At 37.0% G+C, this 14,136-nt stretch overlaps 1 protein-coding gene across 3 annotated transcripts in view; it reads right to left on the bottom strand.

The window, feature by feature from the left end:
• The window catches only part of TLK1 (tousled like kinase 1), a 166,913-nt gene that overhangs the window by 5,467 nt on the left and 147,310 nt on the right, over nt 1-14,136 (bottom strand). For all 3 annotated transcript variants that reach the window (XM_078327412.1, XM_002749326.7, XM_008998727.5), the window contains 6 exons: nt 13,691-13,772; nt 9,274-9,365; nt 9,102-9,191; nt 8,781-8,950; nt 8,456-8,591; nt 818-929 (listed from right to left, as the gene is read on the bottom strand). In XM_078327412.1, coding sequence (XP_078183538.1) covers nt 818-929; nt 8,456-8,591; nt 8,781-8,950; nt 9,102-9,191; nt 9,274-9,365; nt 13,691-13,772 — 682 coding nt within the window. The remainder of the gene's footprint in view (nt 1-817; nt 930-8,455; nt 8,592-8,780; nt 8,951-9,101; nt 9,192-9,273; nt 9,366-13,690; nt 13,773-14,136) is intronic.

Here is a 14,136-nt window from a genome sequence, read left to right as displayed (position 1 = left end):
TGATAGCAGGCCAAGAAGGCCTATCTAATCAATCTTTAACATAGATCAAACACTGTAAAAACAAGAAAATGCTGTTCCAATATAAAAAACATAAAAAGAAATTTAAAACTTTATTCTGAATGTTTAAGAAATGAAGTTTGATTAGAGAAGACATGAAGTAGTAATGAAAATGTCTATGACAATTCCAAAGAATAAAATAATTGTGCAAGATAGGCTAATTTAAATGAAAGAGCTCTGAATGTGGAGTGAGGAAATCTGGGTGTGGCCTAAACATGCTGTGAATTCCCACACAAATCCCTTAACCCCTCTTCCCATACTGACGAAGGGATGGGGTGGGATGTGGACTAGATAACATCTATGGTAACCTGCACTTCCAATTTCAATACAAAAAGAAGTTGGGAAATAAATAAGACTGTTTGATGGTATTTCCCTGATGAGCAACAGGGGGAAACTGCCCACCCAGGCCAAACTGTGTGTGTGTTGGGGGTGGTGAAGTGTGTAAGAGGAGGTGAAGTGAATAGTGGATAATGAAAAGTATTTGACTCTGGTATTCCCAATAGTAGACAAATGTTGGCATGTTAACAAAGTTACTTCTTTTCCTTAAAAAAAAAAAAAAAAAAAAGTGAAAAGCAGGCCAAGTAAACTGATGTGACATTAAAATAACTCCGATCCATAGAAACTTTAGGAAGAAATAGAGAAGAAGCCTGACTTTCCTTGGAAGGATCTAAATTGACTTCAGTGAAATTTTGTAATTCAGAAGGAAAAATTCAACTTCATTTATCTCTGTAAAGCTGAAAGCTGGTAGAAGTAAATTTACCTTTCTACCATAAAGACACTGAAAGAAGATGACTCCAACTGACCATACATCAACCTTGTTGGAAATCTTTGGTGGCTCTTTTCCAACTACAAAACACTCAGGAGGTAAATACCTATAGTTTTGTGGGAGAGAAAAAAAGGAAAGATTACTGCTGACAATCTATAACTTAAAATCTGCTAAGTATAACATCTTAGAACATGAATTTTATCCACACATAAACTTCAGGACTCCCATCAGTGAAAATCATCAACTAAACTTCTGAAGAACATTTATATTCTTTTATCATTTAACTCTAGAGCCAACACACAACATCATGATAAAGTTCATCTATATACGTAAACCTACAGAAACAAAAACTTAGAGATTACAGTGGTCTAATTTGGAGTACAAATAATAGAAGAAATCCTCTCTCATCCTCTTCAACCACTGTTCTAACTGTAGGCACTTCTCTCCCTAAAATATATACCTGATCACGTGGTTCTTTTGTTCAAACAACCTCTACAGCACTTACTGCCAACAAGACCTTGTATCTCTTGTTTGTAACACAAGACTCATGCTAATCTGGCAACAACATAAATTTTCAAAATCTGCACACACACTTTTCCCCCACCCCAACCGACCAAATTGGCTAGTCAAAACCAATTCACTCATGTCCTCACCCAGCTCTCCTTTATCCTCTGTGCTCTTGAATATGACAATCACTACTGTAGCCTTCCTAATTACTCCCAATTAGCATCTGTTTCTTCTTCAAGACCCAACCAAACCCCATAAGCTGTCTTTGCTTCTCCCCAGGTGGCTCTGCTTTTCTGTGTCACTACAGAGTGGTGCCTCTGTTATGGTATTAAACTACAATCACGCCAGACTCTGAGCAGCTCAAGGAACTCTTACTCTGTGCAGTTTCAAGCACTAGCAGTGTCTGAAATAAACTGGGTATTCAAAAATCACTGTTTTAAAAATATGTGTCCTACTTATAAGTTCATGATTTTTTTTTTTTTTTTTTTTGATATAGCGTCCCACTCTGTCACCCAGGCTGAAGTACAGTGGTAAGATCATAGCTCACTGCAGTCTCCCACTACTGGCCTCAAGTGATCCTCCCACCTTAGCCTCCCAAATAGCTAGGACAACAGATGCATATCAGCACACCCAGCTAAAAATTTCTTCTTTGTAGTAGTAGTCTTGCTCTGTTGACCAAGCTGGTCTTGAACTACTGGCCTTAAGTGATCCTCCTGCCTCAGCCTCCCAAAGTACTGAGACGTAGAGGCATGAGCCACCACACTCAGCCAGTTCATAATTTTTAATGGAGAAAGGGTAAAAATCAATTTCTTATCTCCAGTTATAAGTAAAAATATCCATCAGGGATGCAAGCATCTCACATCTCAAAAATTTAGATAAAATTCTCAAAAGGAATAATGCTGCTAAAAGGGAATTTATTTTTTTTTAAATGCAGTTTTGTACTCACTATGCTAAAATCATAAAGATTTCAGCAGGATGTTGACAGATCTCTTAAAAAACACATGAAACTTCTTTGAAGTAAAATCACCAAAGATAACCAATAACTCATTTGTAATGTAGTAAAAAGCTAGATTTATTTTATCAAAAGTGTGCATTTTATGCAGGCATCTATGTGTGTAACTGAAACAGGAATGGCTTGTAAACACTAAGCTATACTCTCTCCAGGAATGAGGTGTATGTATGCAAGGAGAGCAACCACAGAAACTGATGTCAAAGTCACTTGGGAAAAAATGTCCACCAGGATTTAGTGAATTTGAGACCAGAGAAACAAAACTAAATAAAGTTTCTGAGGATGAATGGTAATTTATAAAAGCAATATTGTATGTGTATTCTAAAATACACAAATATGTATAGTGCTATCCAAGTATATCAAATACAGTTGACCCTTGAACAATATACGGGGGTTAGAGACACTGACCCATGAAATTGAAAATCCATGTATGACTTTTTTTTTTTTTTTTTTTTTTTGAGGCCTGGTCTCGCTGTGTTGCTTAGACTAGAGTGCGGTGGTGTGATAACAGCTCACTGCAGCCTCGACCTCCCAGGCTCAAGTGATTCTCCCATTTTAGCCTCTCAATTAGCTGGGACCACAGGCACATGCCACTGTGCCTGGCTAATTAAAAAAAAAAAAAAAAAAAACTGGTACAGACAGGGTCTGCCTTCTGGGCAACCAGGTTGTCCAGGTTGGTTTTCAACTCATGGGCTCAAGTGGTCTTCCTGCTGGGATTAGAGGCATAAGTGAGCCACTGTGCCTGGCCACTGTCTAACTTTTGACTCTCCCTAAAAAGTTAATTACTAATAGCCCACTGTTAACTAGAAGTTGACTTACTGATAGCATGAACAGTTAACATATTTAATATGCTATATGGATTAAACACTATATTCTTAAGCTAGAGAAAAAAACTGCGATTAAGAAAAATCATAAGGGAAAATTACTATTCATTAAGTGAAAATGGATTATGACAAACGTTTTCATCCTTGTCATCTTCAGGTTCAGTAGACTGAGGAGAAGTTGGTTTTGCTGTCTCAGGGGTGACGGGGGAGAGATGGGAGGCAGGCATGCTCAGTGCAACTTTACAGACACAATTTCTGTTTTTTTCCATTTATCTAAAAACATTTCTATATAGTATCAATCCTTCTTCCACCATTTGCTTTAGTTTCAGTGCCTGAAAGGTACATGTCATAGAAGTCAAAAGCAATGTCTTGACTAGTAGAAATCCTCTGCCAGACTGTCTAAGTCAACTTGTTTTCTGGCAGTGCCTCTTCTACTACTTCTATCTCATCATCTGGCACCAATTTGGAAGCACTCCTCTCCATCAAGTCATCTTAATTCCTCTGGAGGTGTGTCTATTAGCTCTTGAATTTTTCCAAGATCCGTATCTTGAAACCCTCCACTCTACCTTCTTTGCCATATCCACAATCTCTTTCATGATTTCCTTGATTGCCTCTGTGATAATTCCTGTGAACTCATATGCAACATCTGAACACGGTTTTCTTTTGCAGGAATGTTACTCTTTCTGGTTTGATGGCTTTTATGGATTTTTCTAAAACAATGAAGACATCTTCAGTGGTGTAATCCTTCCACACTATCATGATATTCTCTCTATTGGGGTTCTCTTTAACAGCACTGACAATCCTTTCCATAGAGTACCATGTGTAATGAGCCTTAAAGGTCCTTAAGGCCTCTTGATCTAGAGGCTGAATTAGAGATACTGTTGTGTTTGGGGACAAGTAGATGGCTTCAACATCTTCAGTGTTAAGTTCGTGGGCTCCCAGGTGGCTAGGGGCATTGTCCAGTATCAAAAGGACTTCAAAAGGTGGTCTCTTATTGGCAAAGTACTTCCTGAATTCAGGGACAAAGCACTCATGGAACGAATCCCAAAAAAGGGATGGTTCTCACTGTCCAGGCTTCCTTATTGTATAGGAAGAGACTGGCAGTTGGTGTTTATCTTTTCTGTTTGAGGCTCCAGAGTTAGCACCTTTATGGATAAAGGCAGTCCTGATCATAAACCCAACTGCATTTGCATAAAACAGTAGAGTTAGCCTGTCCCTGCCTGCATCAAACACTGGTGCTCACTTCTCTTCCTTACAAAAAAATGTCCTTTGTGGCATTTTTACTTCCAGAATAGGGCACTTCTGTATGCATTTAAAAAAACCTCTTCAGGCAGCTATCCTTTTCTCAAGAATTATTTTCTTAATGGCATCCGGGAACTCCTGGTTGGCAGGAGTTGCTTCTCCTGTTATCTTTACATTTTTAAAGCCAAACTTCTTCCTAAAATTATTAAGCCATCCTTTGCTGACATGAAATTCTCCAGTTGCAGATCCTTTGCCTTCCTTTTGCTTTAAAATTGTCATATAATCTCTTTGCTTGAGTATCATGCACCCAAAAAGCTGCATTTCCTTTTTCCTTTTTTATTTGAGACAGGTTTTCCCTCTGTCACCCAGACTAGAGTGCTGTGGTGCAATCTGGGCTTACTTCAATCTCCACATCCAGGTTCAAGCGATGATGAGCCTCTTGTCTCAGCCTCCTATGTAGCTGGGACTATAGGCATGTGCCACCACATTTAGCTGATTTTTGTATTTTTATGTAGAGATGGGGATTTGCCATGTTGCTCAGGCTGATCTTCCATCTCTCAGGCTCAAGTGATCTGCCTGCCTCAGCCTCCCAAAGTGCTGGATTACAGGCATAAGCCACCGTGCACAGCCTGCATTTTCCATTAGAGATAAAAGGATGTTTTGCAAAAAGTAGAAGGCTTCTGTGCCTTCTGACATAGCCACAGTGACAGTTTTACAAATTTCTTTTTTTTAACAATGGTCTTTTTGTTGAATTCATTTATCTTGGAATGGTGGGCAACTGTGGCTGTAGACCTCACTCTATGGTACTTATCAGGCAATTCAACTTTTATTTTGGTAATGTCATGATTTTTCTCTGCTCCTTGAGAGCAAGCACTTCCAGCATTACTGGTGTTATCCCAGGGTAATGGTATTGCACTAAACATGATGAAAAATATTGGAGAATCATGAGATTACTTTTTACTGCAATAGGCCTTTTACTGGAGAGATGAATTGCTCACATGGAGGAGATCAGCATTACAGTGTTTTTAAAAAATACTCAAAACAGTTGAGCTCCTTACAACAACAACAAGATGTGGCTACAAAATTATTACAGTACACAGTGTGTGGTACAGTTAATTTTATAAAGTTATGATTTAATATAGCATCTTTTTATTTGTTCACATTTCTCTCAACTGCAAATAGCACCAGGTACAGTCTGTGTTTGTATACATGTTTTGATAAATTTTAACTTCTATTAATGGATTTGTATAAATTTTATGGCAGTAAATGATAAAAGATGAGTATCTACATGTATTTCACACCTTCATGACATACCATTTTCTTAATTTTTTCAATATTTCTTTTTTCTTTGAAACAAAGTCTTGCTCTGTCACCCAGGCTGGAGTGCAATGGCTTCATCTCAGCTCACTGCAACCTCCACCTTCTGGTTTGAGTGATTCTCCTGCCTCAGCCTCTGAGTAGCTGGGATTATAGGCATGCGCCACCACACCCAGCTAATTTTTGCATTTTTAGTAGAGACTGGGTTTCACCATATTGTCCAGGCTGGTTTCAAACTCCAGACCTCAAGTGATCCGCCCACCTTGGTCTCCCAATGTGCTGGGATTATAGGCATGAGCCATAGCACCCAGCCAATTTTTTCAACATTTCTAGGCTACATGGTTCATCAGTGGGTTTTTTCAAATTGTTGCAAATCTCCATAAAATTTTCCAACATATTTATTGAAAAAAAAAACCCCACATAAAAATGGACCCATGCATTTCAAGCCCATGTTATTCAAGGTCAGCTGTACACAGCTAAACAACTAATATGACTCTAGAAATAAAGTTTTGGAGCACAGGTTTCCATGAGAAATACATCCCATGTTCCTATATAACAATGCCATTACTGTATCTCCTTCCTGTACTGCCCTTAAAACCTAAGTTCTTTGTCCCTTGACCACCCGGTAAAAGGGAAGTTTCCTTGTCCTTCCCTATACCAGTGAAGCCAGAGTGAGAAAGAAACAAATAATGAGAATGTTCTACAGAGGAAGCATAATTTATTATTTAGAACATGGTTTTCAAGCTATCTTCCATGGAATCTAAGATTCCACCAAGATGCTTTGTTTTTGTTGGTTTTATTAGGATAAGATTTTGTTGTTAAAAAGAATGAGACTTTTTGCTAAAAGAAAAAAGTCCAAAGACTGTAAGAATATTGACTTTCAGGGGGTTACTAATTTGAATCATTTTCTTAAAATATGAAAAAAAATTCATGACATTATCTTATCCACGTTCCTAGGAAATGCCACAAGCTAAATTTGAAGTTTTAAAATGGCTTTAAAAGAATACACAAATATGACTAATCCCTGTTCATTAAAAGTGAAATCTATACAGACCAGTGGCATGATGTGTAATGATGTACTCAGGCCATGGTGAAGACTGTTCTGGAAAACCTGAAGTCACATTTATGTTTGTAGTCACAATCCTATTTCAATGAAGTCGAATGCAGTTATCTTTCTTTCCATTAAAGTGTCATTCTTTTTTGCTAAACTAATTTTCTCTAAGAACCAAATTTGTTTTGAAATTTTACAGTTACATCTTCCACTTTGGTGAACTTAACAAGTTTGAAAATTGACACTGAAGTAGTTTTTGAGAACACATAGGTATATTGAATGGATGAGTCATTTAGATTTATGTCTATGAATCTATGACTATATCTAAATTAAAATCTATACATAACAAGTCTTTAAAAGAGATTTTTGAAAGTCAGTCTTCCACAAAAACTACAACCAACCAGGTGCAGTGGCTCATGCCTGTAATGCAAGCACTTTCGGAGACAAAGGCAGATTTCCTGAGACCAGGAGTTCAAGACCAGACTGGGCAAAAAATTAAGACCTTGTCTCAGCCAGGCACAGTGGCTCATGCGTGTAATCCCAACACTTTGGGAGGCCAATGCTAGCGGATTACGTGAGGTCAGGAGTTTGAGACCAGACTGGCCAACATGGTAAAACTCCGTCTCTACTAAAAATACAAAAAATTAGCCAGGCATGGTGGTGCGTGCGGGTGAGCCGAGATCATACCACTGCACTCCAGCTTGGACAAAAAGAGTAAAACTTCATCTCAAAAAAAAAAAAAAAAAAAAAAAAAAAAAAACCCAAAAAACAACCCCTGAAACAACAAAAAACCCCTGTCTCTATAAAAAGTTCAAAAATTAGCTGGGCATAGTGGTATGTGCCTGCGGCCTCAGTTACTCAAGAGGCTTAGGTGGGTGGATCGCTTGAGCCTAAGAGTTTGAGGCTGCAGTGAACTAGGATCACAACACTGCACATCAGCCTGGGTGACAGAGCAAGCCCGTCTAAAATAAAATGACCAATCCCTGCAATCATATAACCTCCAGAGAGGGCCTGATGCTTAGTTTTTGCTTACAATAGTTAGAGTATTATATTAACCTAAGTATTTATATTTATGATTAACATCACCCTAACATTGTAGAAGAAAACCCATGAATTCTCCCTGTTAGGAGTTTTTGGCTGGCAGGTACTGAAGTCACTTCCTAATGCCAAGTCATTCTCTCTCCAGTATGCTGTTATTTGCAGTTAAGAACAGATGAGAAAAGAGGAATGACCACAGTAGTCTCCCTCTCAACTGGGAGCTTAGTATCAGTACCTTCACCAATCGTTTTTTTTTTTTTTGAGACGGAGTCTCGCTTTGTTGCCAGGCTGGAGCGCAGTGGCGTGATCTCGGCTCACTGCAACCTCCGCCTCCTGAGTTCAAGCAATTCTCCTGCCTCAGCCTCCCAAGTAGTTGGAACTATAGGCAAGTGCCACCATACCCAGCTAATTTTTGTATTTTTAGTAGAGACTGGGTTTCACCATGTTGGCCAGGCTGGTCTCAATCTCTTGACCTTGTTGATCTGCCCACCTTGGCCTCCCAAAGTGCTGGGATTATAAGCATGAGCCACTGTACCTGGCCACCACAGTAAATCTTAATGGCTACATGGAAATAAAAGACTTAATTCTCATAAAAACACTGGGCACTAATCTAGATATTCTGATGTTTTTAGTAACACACTTACCAGTAAGTGCCTGCCCCCTGGGAAGTTAGATCCATTCCATCTACACCATAGCTATCATCATCCATAATCTTAGACAGACCAAAATCAGTGATTTTGATTTCACCACATGCTGTTCCATCTACCAAAAGGATGTTTCCTAAGAATAAAATATAAGATTCTTTTAATGATGCATATATGAAAAACAGTAACTTTATTTTTAATTTTACTAGTAGTCTATGATGTTTTAAAAACGAAACCAAAAAGCATGTTTTCAGATAACTTAAATGAATGTCTTTTTAAAACTATACTCAAGCTTAAAAATATATTAGACAAATTTCATAATTACCTGGCTTAAGATCATAATGTATAATAGGGGGTTTGATCTCATTGAGATATCTTAGTGCATTTACAATCTGCATTACAATAGACCTAGCTTCCTTCTCTGACATTAACTTGTGTTGCTTCAGATAGAAATCCAAGTCATTGCCTTCACAGTATTCTAACACTGTACAAAACCTACAACAGAGAAGAGAAAAAAAGTCAGACAAAAGTATTATCCAAGAATTCAGAATCACAATGGGGAAATAGTATTTATATCATCAACACGGGATGGGGAAAGAGAGCAAGCATATCTTTCCTTAAAAATTAAACCTTAATATTCACTTACGTATCTGTATCCAAGGAGAAATAATCATAGAGTTTAACTATTCTGGGGTGATCCAGTTCTTTGTGTATTCTATACTCTCTGCAGGCATGTCTACAGAAAGACAGTATATTAACTCTCCATGATCATTCAAAACATATTCCATTTTTAAAAACCATAAAGCATTAGTATTTACTTGTGGTAGTTTTCTTTCTTCTCATCTCTCCAGCTTTTATTAAGCTGATGTATCTTCACAGCAGCATATCTTTGTTCATAAAGGTCAAAAGCCTAGGATTTCAAGTCAAAAACAGTTCAGATGAAAGACCAATTGAATAGCTGAAGAGGCATTTTTTATTTTGATGATAATATGGAATTAGGATAAACCCTACAATTTTTAGAGATCTTCTCTACTAAGATTAGATATAGTTCAATGACCTTTTTATTATCAGAAGCAAGATGGAAATTCTATAATAAATCAGAAAACCTTAATGTGAATTTTCACGTTAAATTTTATAAATGCCAATACATTGAATAAAAATAAAACAATAAAGCTATTGTTTGTTTTTAATATGGATTTATTCTTCTATATTGGTAGTAAGCAGCCAGGAAAAGAGATGGTTGTACCACTTTTTTTGTGGGTTGGGTAAAACAAACCTTTTAAGTCTATCTTTTCCTAGAAACCCCCTTCTTTTCACTTTTTAGAAAAATTAATAAGTTCCTAAGAGTTACTTTTTTCCAACTGTTGAAAAAAATTCTACAGTTATTATAAAACTGTTCAAACATATACAAAAGTAGACAACTATAATGTGCCCTTATGTCCCTACCATCTGGTTTCAAAAATTATCAATATTTGGCATTCTTGTTTCATCTATTCCCTACTATCCTTGCTTCCCACCCTCCCCAACCAGAGTATTATTAAAACAAATACATTATTTTCCCCAGTAAACTCAGCAATATTTAAATAAAAATAATCAGATATCATTATCATACCTAACTATATCAGTAGTAATTCCTTAATCTCATCTAATACCTAACCTGTCTTCAATTTTTCCCTGGTTATCTCACAAAAAGAATTTACATTTGATTTGCTCAAATCACCAGCCTATTTTTTAAATTAAAAACACAGAATTATTAGTGTTTTATGGCTTTACATGACTTACAAATGTTTTTCTAAAATACACTGAATGCCATTAAAGAGGCATTTAATAATTTTGGTTCCACTGTGATTTATACAAAGGTGCCTCTTTCATGTAAAAGCGTACCTATTTATTAGAAAGAAGGTCCCTAGTTCCCATTCTCTCCCATCAATTTAACCTAAAAATAAGCAGGAGGCAAAAAAAAAAACAGTAAAGGGACTACTTTTGTACAAAGCAGTAAAGGGATTACTTTTGTAAAAGTATGAGATCAGATATAATATAGCATGCAGTTGTTAGGAATATTCCCTTTGCAATAGGATGCACCTATTAGCTAAGTGACTCTGTGCTAATACCTTCTCTGAGCCTCAGTCTTACAAAGTTAGGGTTATTGAAAGGATTAAATGGGGGTAAACCATATGAGGTATTTAGAATAATACATGGTAAAACCAAGAAACATTAGCTAATTACATATTAAGCGTTAAGTATAAAGAAACTGAAAAAAATAAAAACAAGTTTATGTAAGACACAAGGCAGAACAAATCTATAAAGAATTAAATTCAAAGGCAATCATAATAAAGAATAATCGAAGAAAAAACTGTATACCCAATAGAATAATCAAAGAAAAAACTAAGTATATAACCAATAAAAAGTTATTATCAGTGTATACTGTTTATAATAAATTACATATAACACATCTTCCTCCCAAGATTTATACCTTTCCACAAGGCTAATATGGCAATCACTCAGCAACTGATCAACATCTCCCACCTTGGTATAAGATACAACTCTTAACGTCTTGATTTATAATCTGCTTTTTGTCTGGTTGTTTTCCAACAGACCTGGCAACCATGAAAGAGCTTTAAAGGCCTTAGAGAAAGATACCACTCATATTTAGATCAATACAGAAAGTTCAAGTCACTGGGCCTCAATACGCACTTTCTAATCTCTATGTAAGTCTCTTCTACAAAAGTCCTACCTATGAGGCTAAAATAGTTATTTAAAATACAACCACACAGTAGCAGAGGGCTGTTATGAAGGCTCATGATAAGTTCACAAGCTCAACAACTTTTAGGCCGCACTAACACTAATTGCACTTTCAGTGACTTTTAGATCCCAGCTGAACTATCATGATAATCTTTTCTACCTTATAAAAAGCCTACTTTCATTAAGTGCTTAAGGATGAACTATCAATAGAATCAGAGGAACAGGAATTGGAAGAGAGCTCAAAGATCACTTTTGATGAGTGAGGAAGGTGAGACCCCTGAATGTTTATTTAACAAAATAACAAAAAAAAGGTGCATGGTTGAACTGATAACAGAACTGAAGTTCTCTAAATCCAAATTCCCAGAATTTTTCCAAATCAGAACAAGAAACCAGGTTGTGTTGAGTAAACCAAAAGGGCATAGTCTTTGTCTTGTGCAAAAGGATTTCTTTTTATCTTTTTTTGAGAGTATCTCCCTCTCTCTCCCCGGCTGGAGTGCAGTAGCGCAATCTTGGCTCACTGCAACCTCTGCCTCCCAGGTTCAAGAAATTATCATGCCTTAGCCTCTGAGTAGCTGGGACTACAGGCCATGTGCCATCACACCCAGTCAATTTTTTGTTTTTTTATTTTTAGTAGAAACAAGGTTTCACCATGTTGCCCAGGCTGGTCTCAAACTTCTGAGATCAGGCAATCTGCCTGCCTTGGCTTCCCGAAGTGCTAGGATTACAGGTGTGAGCCACAGCCAATAGGCAGGATTTATAATAACAATTTTATCAGCTTATTTTAGCACTGATGTTCTAGGTGATTTACCTGTGATAACTCAGTTGATCACTGCAACAACCCTACAATATAGGTATTGTTATTATTCCCAGAAGAAGATGATGAGTCAGACAGAGATTTAAGTATTAAGTCCAAATTAATAAAATTAGAAAGCAGCAGTCAGGATTTAGCTGTCTGGCTTTAGAACCAAAGCTTTTAACCAACTATGCCAATATATAATGAAGCATAAAGTATTACAAGGAGCTTATAAAAGGCAGACAAAATCTATCTGAGAAGATGCAGAGGGCAAGCTGTTTAGAGAAACTGAAGGTGAGTGTGTACCCTCCACTAGAACTTCATCCTAAAACCAAATCGGAAGCTACTGGGGCTTTTAAGTAGGAGAGATGACCAGATTACCTTTTGTAAAAAGTTAACTGTAGCTGCAGTGTACAAAATGACTTGAGAAAAGCAATGCCCAAAAGAAGACAATTAGCTATGAGGTTCCAGAGGAAACCTTGAACTACGAGATGGAAGGGAAAGGTCACTGCTGAACTTAGGAGAACTTAATGACATTAATAATAGCAAGAACCAGAGATTTATAATATATTAGGGGAAAGGAAGAACAAAGGATGGTTTTTGTGTTTTTCACCTGAGGGACCAACCACAGAGATGAATGGCAATGCTATGTATTGAAGCCAGGAGCAGTGTTAGATGGTGTTTTAGAGAAGAGGAAAATAACTTCTATTTCAAACATGAGTTTCCAGTACCCACGAAGCACCCATATGAGTTAAGTCATGTATACAAACACACTTTTAGGTATTAAGCTCAGAAACAAAGTGTGGGCTAGATATTACCTGAGAGTGAAACCAAATAGATAACCTAATGAATGATGGGATAAAACCCTTCTAAAGGGAGAATACAGAATGATAATAGGGACCTTATGAATCCAATATTCAAAGGTTTGGCTAAAAGACATGATGTAAAGTAAAATAATAATAATAATAAAGGTATAAAACAGTGAATATGGGGAGTAAAAATGCCTACACATTTATACATATGCATTTGAGAAACGGGCCTTGAAATAGGTAGAAATTTGGATAAATTCAGGACATGTTAATACTTCAGACACATTTTAAAATAAAGGGGTACAATCTTTCTATACATGTACTGTATTAAATGGCTACCTGCCTATCTTGATTCAAATAGTTGTTACTCTTTGTATTGGATTGGCTAATGGTGACTAGGTATCAAATATCACAGGGACTGTGCAGGCAGCAAGGACAGTCTTTAGATTCTGGAAATAACACAACAATAAGCCACATCAAACCCTTTTTTGTAACGAGGACAGCTAATCAACAAAAAACAAGTACCTCTTCTTTTGTTTTTTTAAGCAGGGTCTCACTCTGTCACCCAGACTGGAATGCAGTGGTACAATCATACCTTATTGTAGCTTTGAATTCCTGGACTCATTGATACTCCCACCTCAGCCTCTTGAGCAGCTGGGGCTACATGTATCTGTCACCACTCATGGCTGATTTCTTTTTTTAGTAGAGAGGAGGTCTCACTATATTGCCCAGGCTGGTCTCAAACTCCTGGCCTTAGGTAGCCTCCCACCTCCCAAAGCCCTGGGGTTACATGTGTTAGCCACCATGCCCAACCAAGATAAGTACTTTTTAACCACATACTCCTATATCCTTGCTATATCAGTGTGAAGAACTGAATAAAATTTACATTACCTTATATACTTCACTAAAGCCACCTCTACCAAGCAGATGAAGTAATAAATATCTTTCGTTTAATGTTGGATGATCTTTGAACCTTAAGGGTGGGGGAAAAAAGAAACAGGCATATTAAAACACATACACAAAAATTCCTTCTACATTAAAATCCTACTCCTATTTATTTCTCAGTTACTCCACTGCTAATTTCAAATTTCATTCAAAATTTCTTTTCATTCTCCACCAGTCTACCTGCATGACTACCACCCATCTTAAGGCTTTGGTGCTCACAAAACTTAAATTTTATAGCTCACGATTCAGGATCAATGACCAATTATAGCACTCTCACAAAGACCTAACAATTACTGCATTGCCAAGAGCTTCATAAAATCCATTAGGTACTCAGCATCACCACTTCTCTGAAAAAAATAGTCTTTTGTATGGAGAGTTATAATTAATCAAGA

Source organism: Callithrix jacchus, chromosome 6 (assembly GCF_049354715.1).
Source record: "Callithrix jacchus isolate 240 chromosome 6, calJac240_pri, whole genome shotgun sequence".
In the NCBI taxonomy this organism is placed as follows: domain Eukaryota; kingdom Metazoa; phylum Chordata; class Mammalia; order Primates; family Cebidae; genus Callithrix; species Callithrix jacchus.
This window is presented reverse-complemented; position numbering and strand designations above follow the sequence as displayed.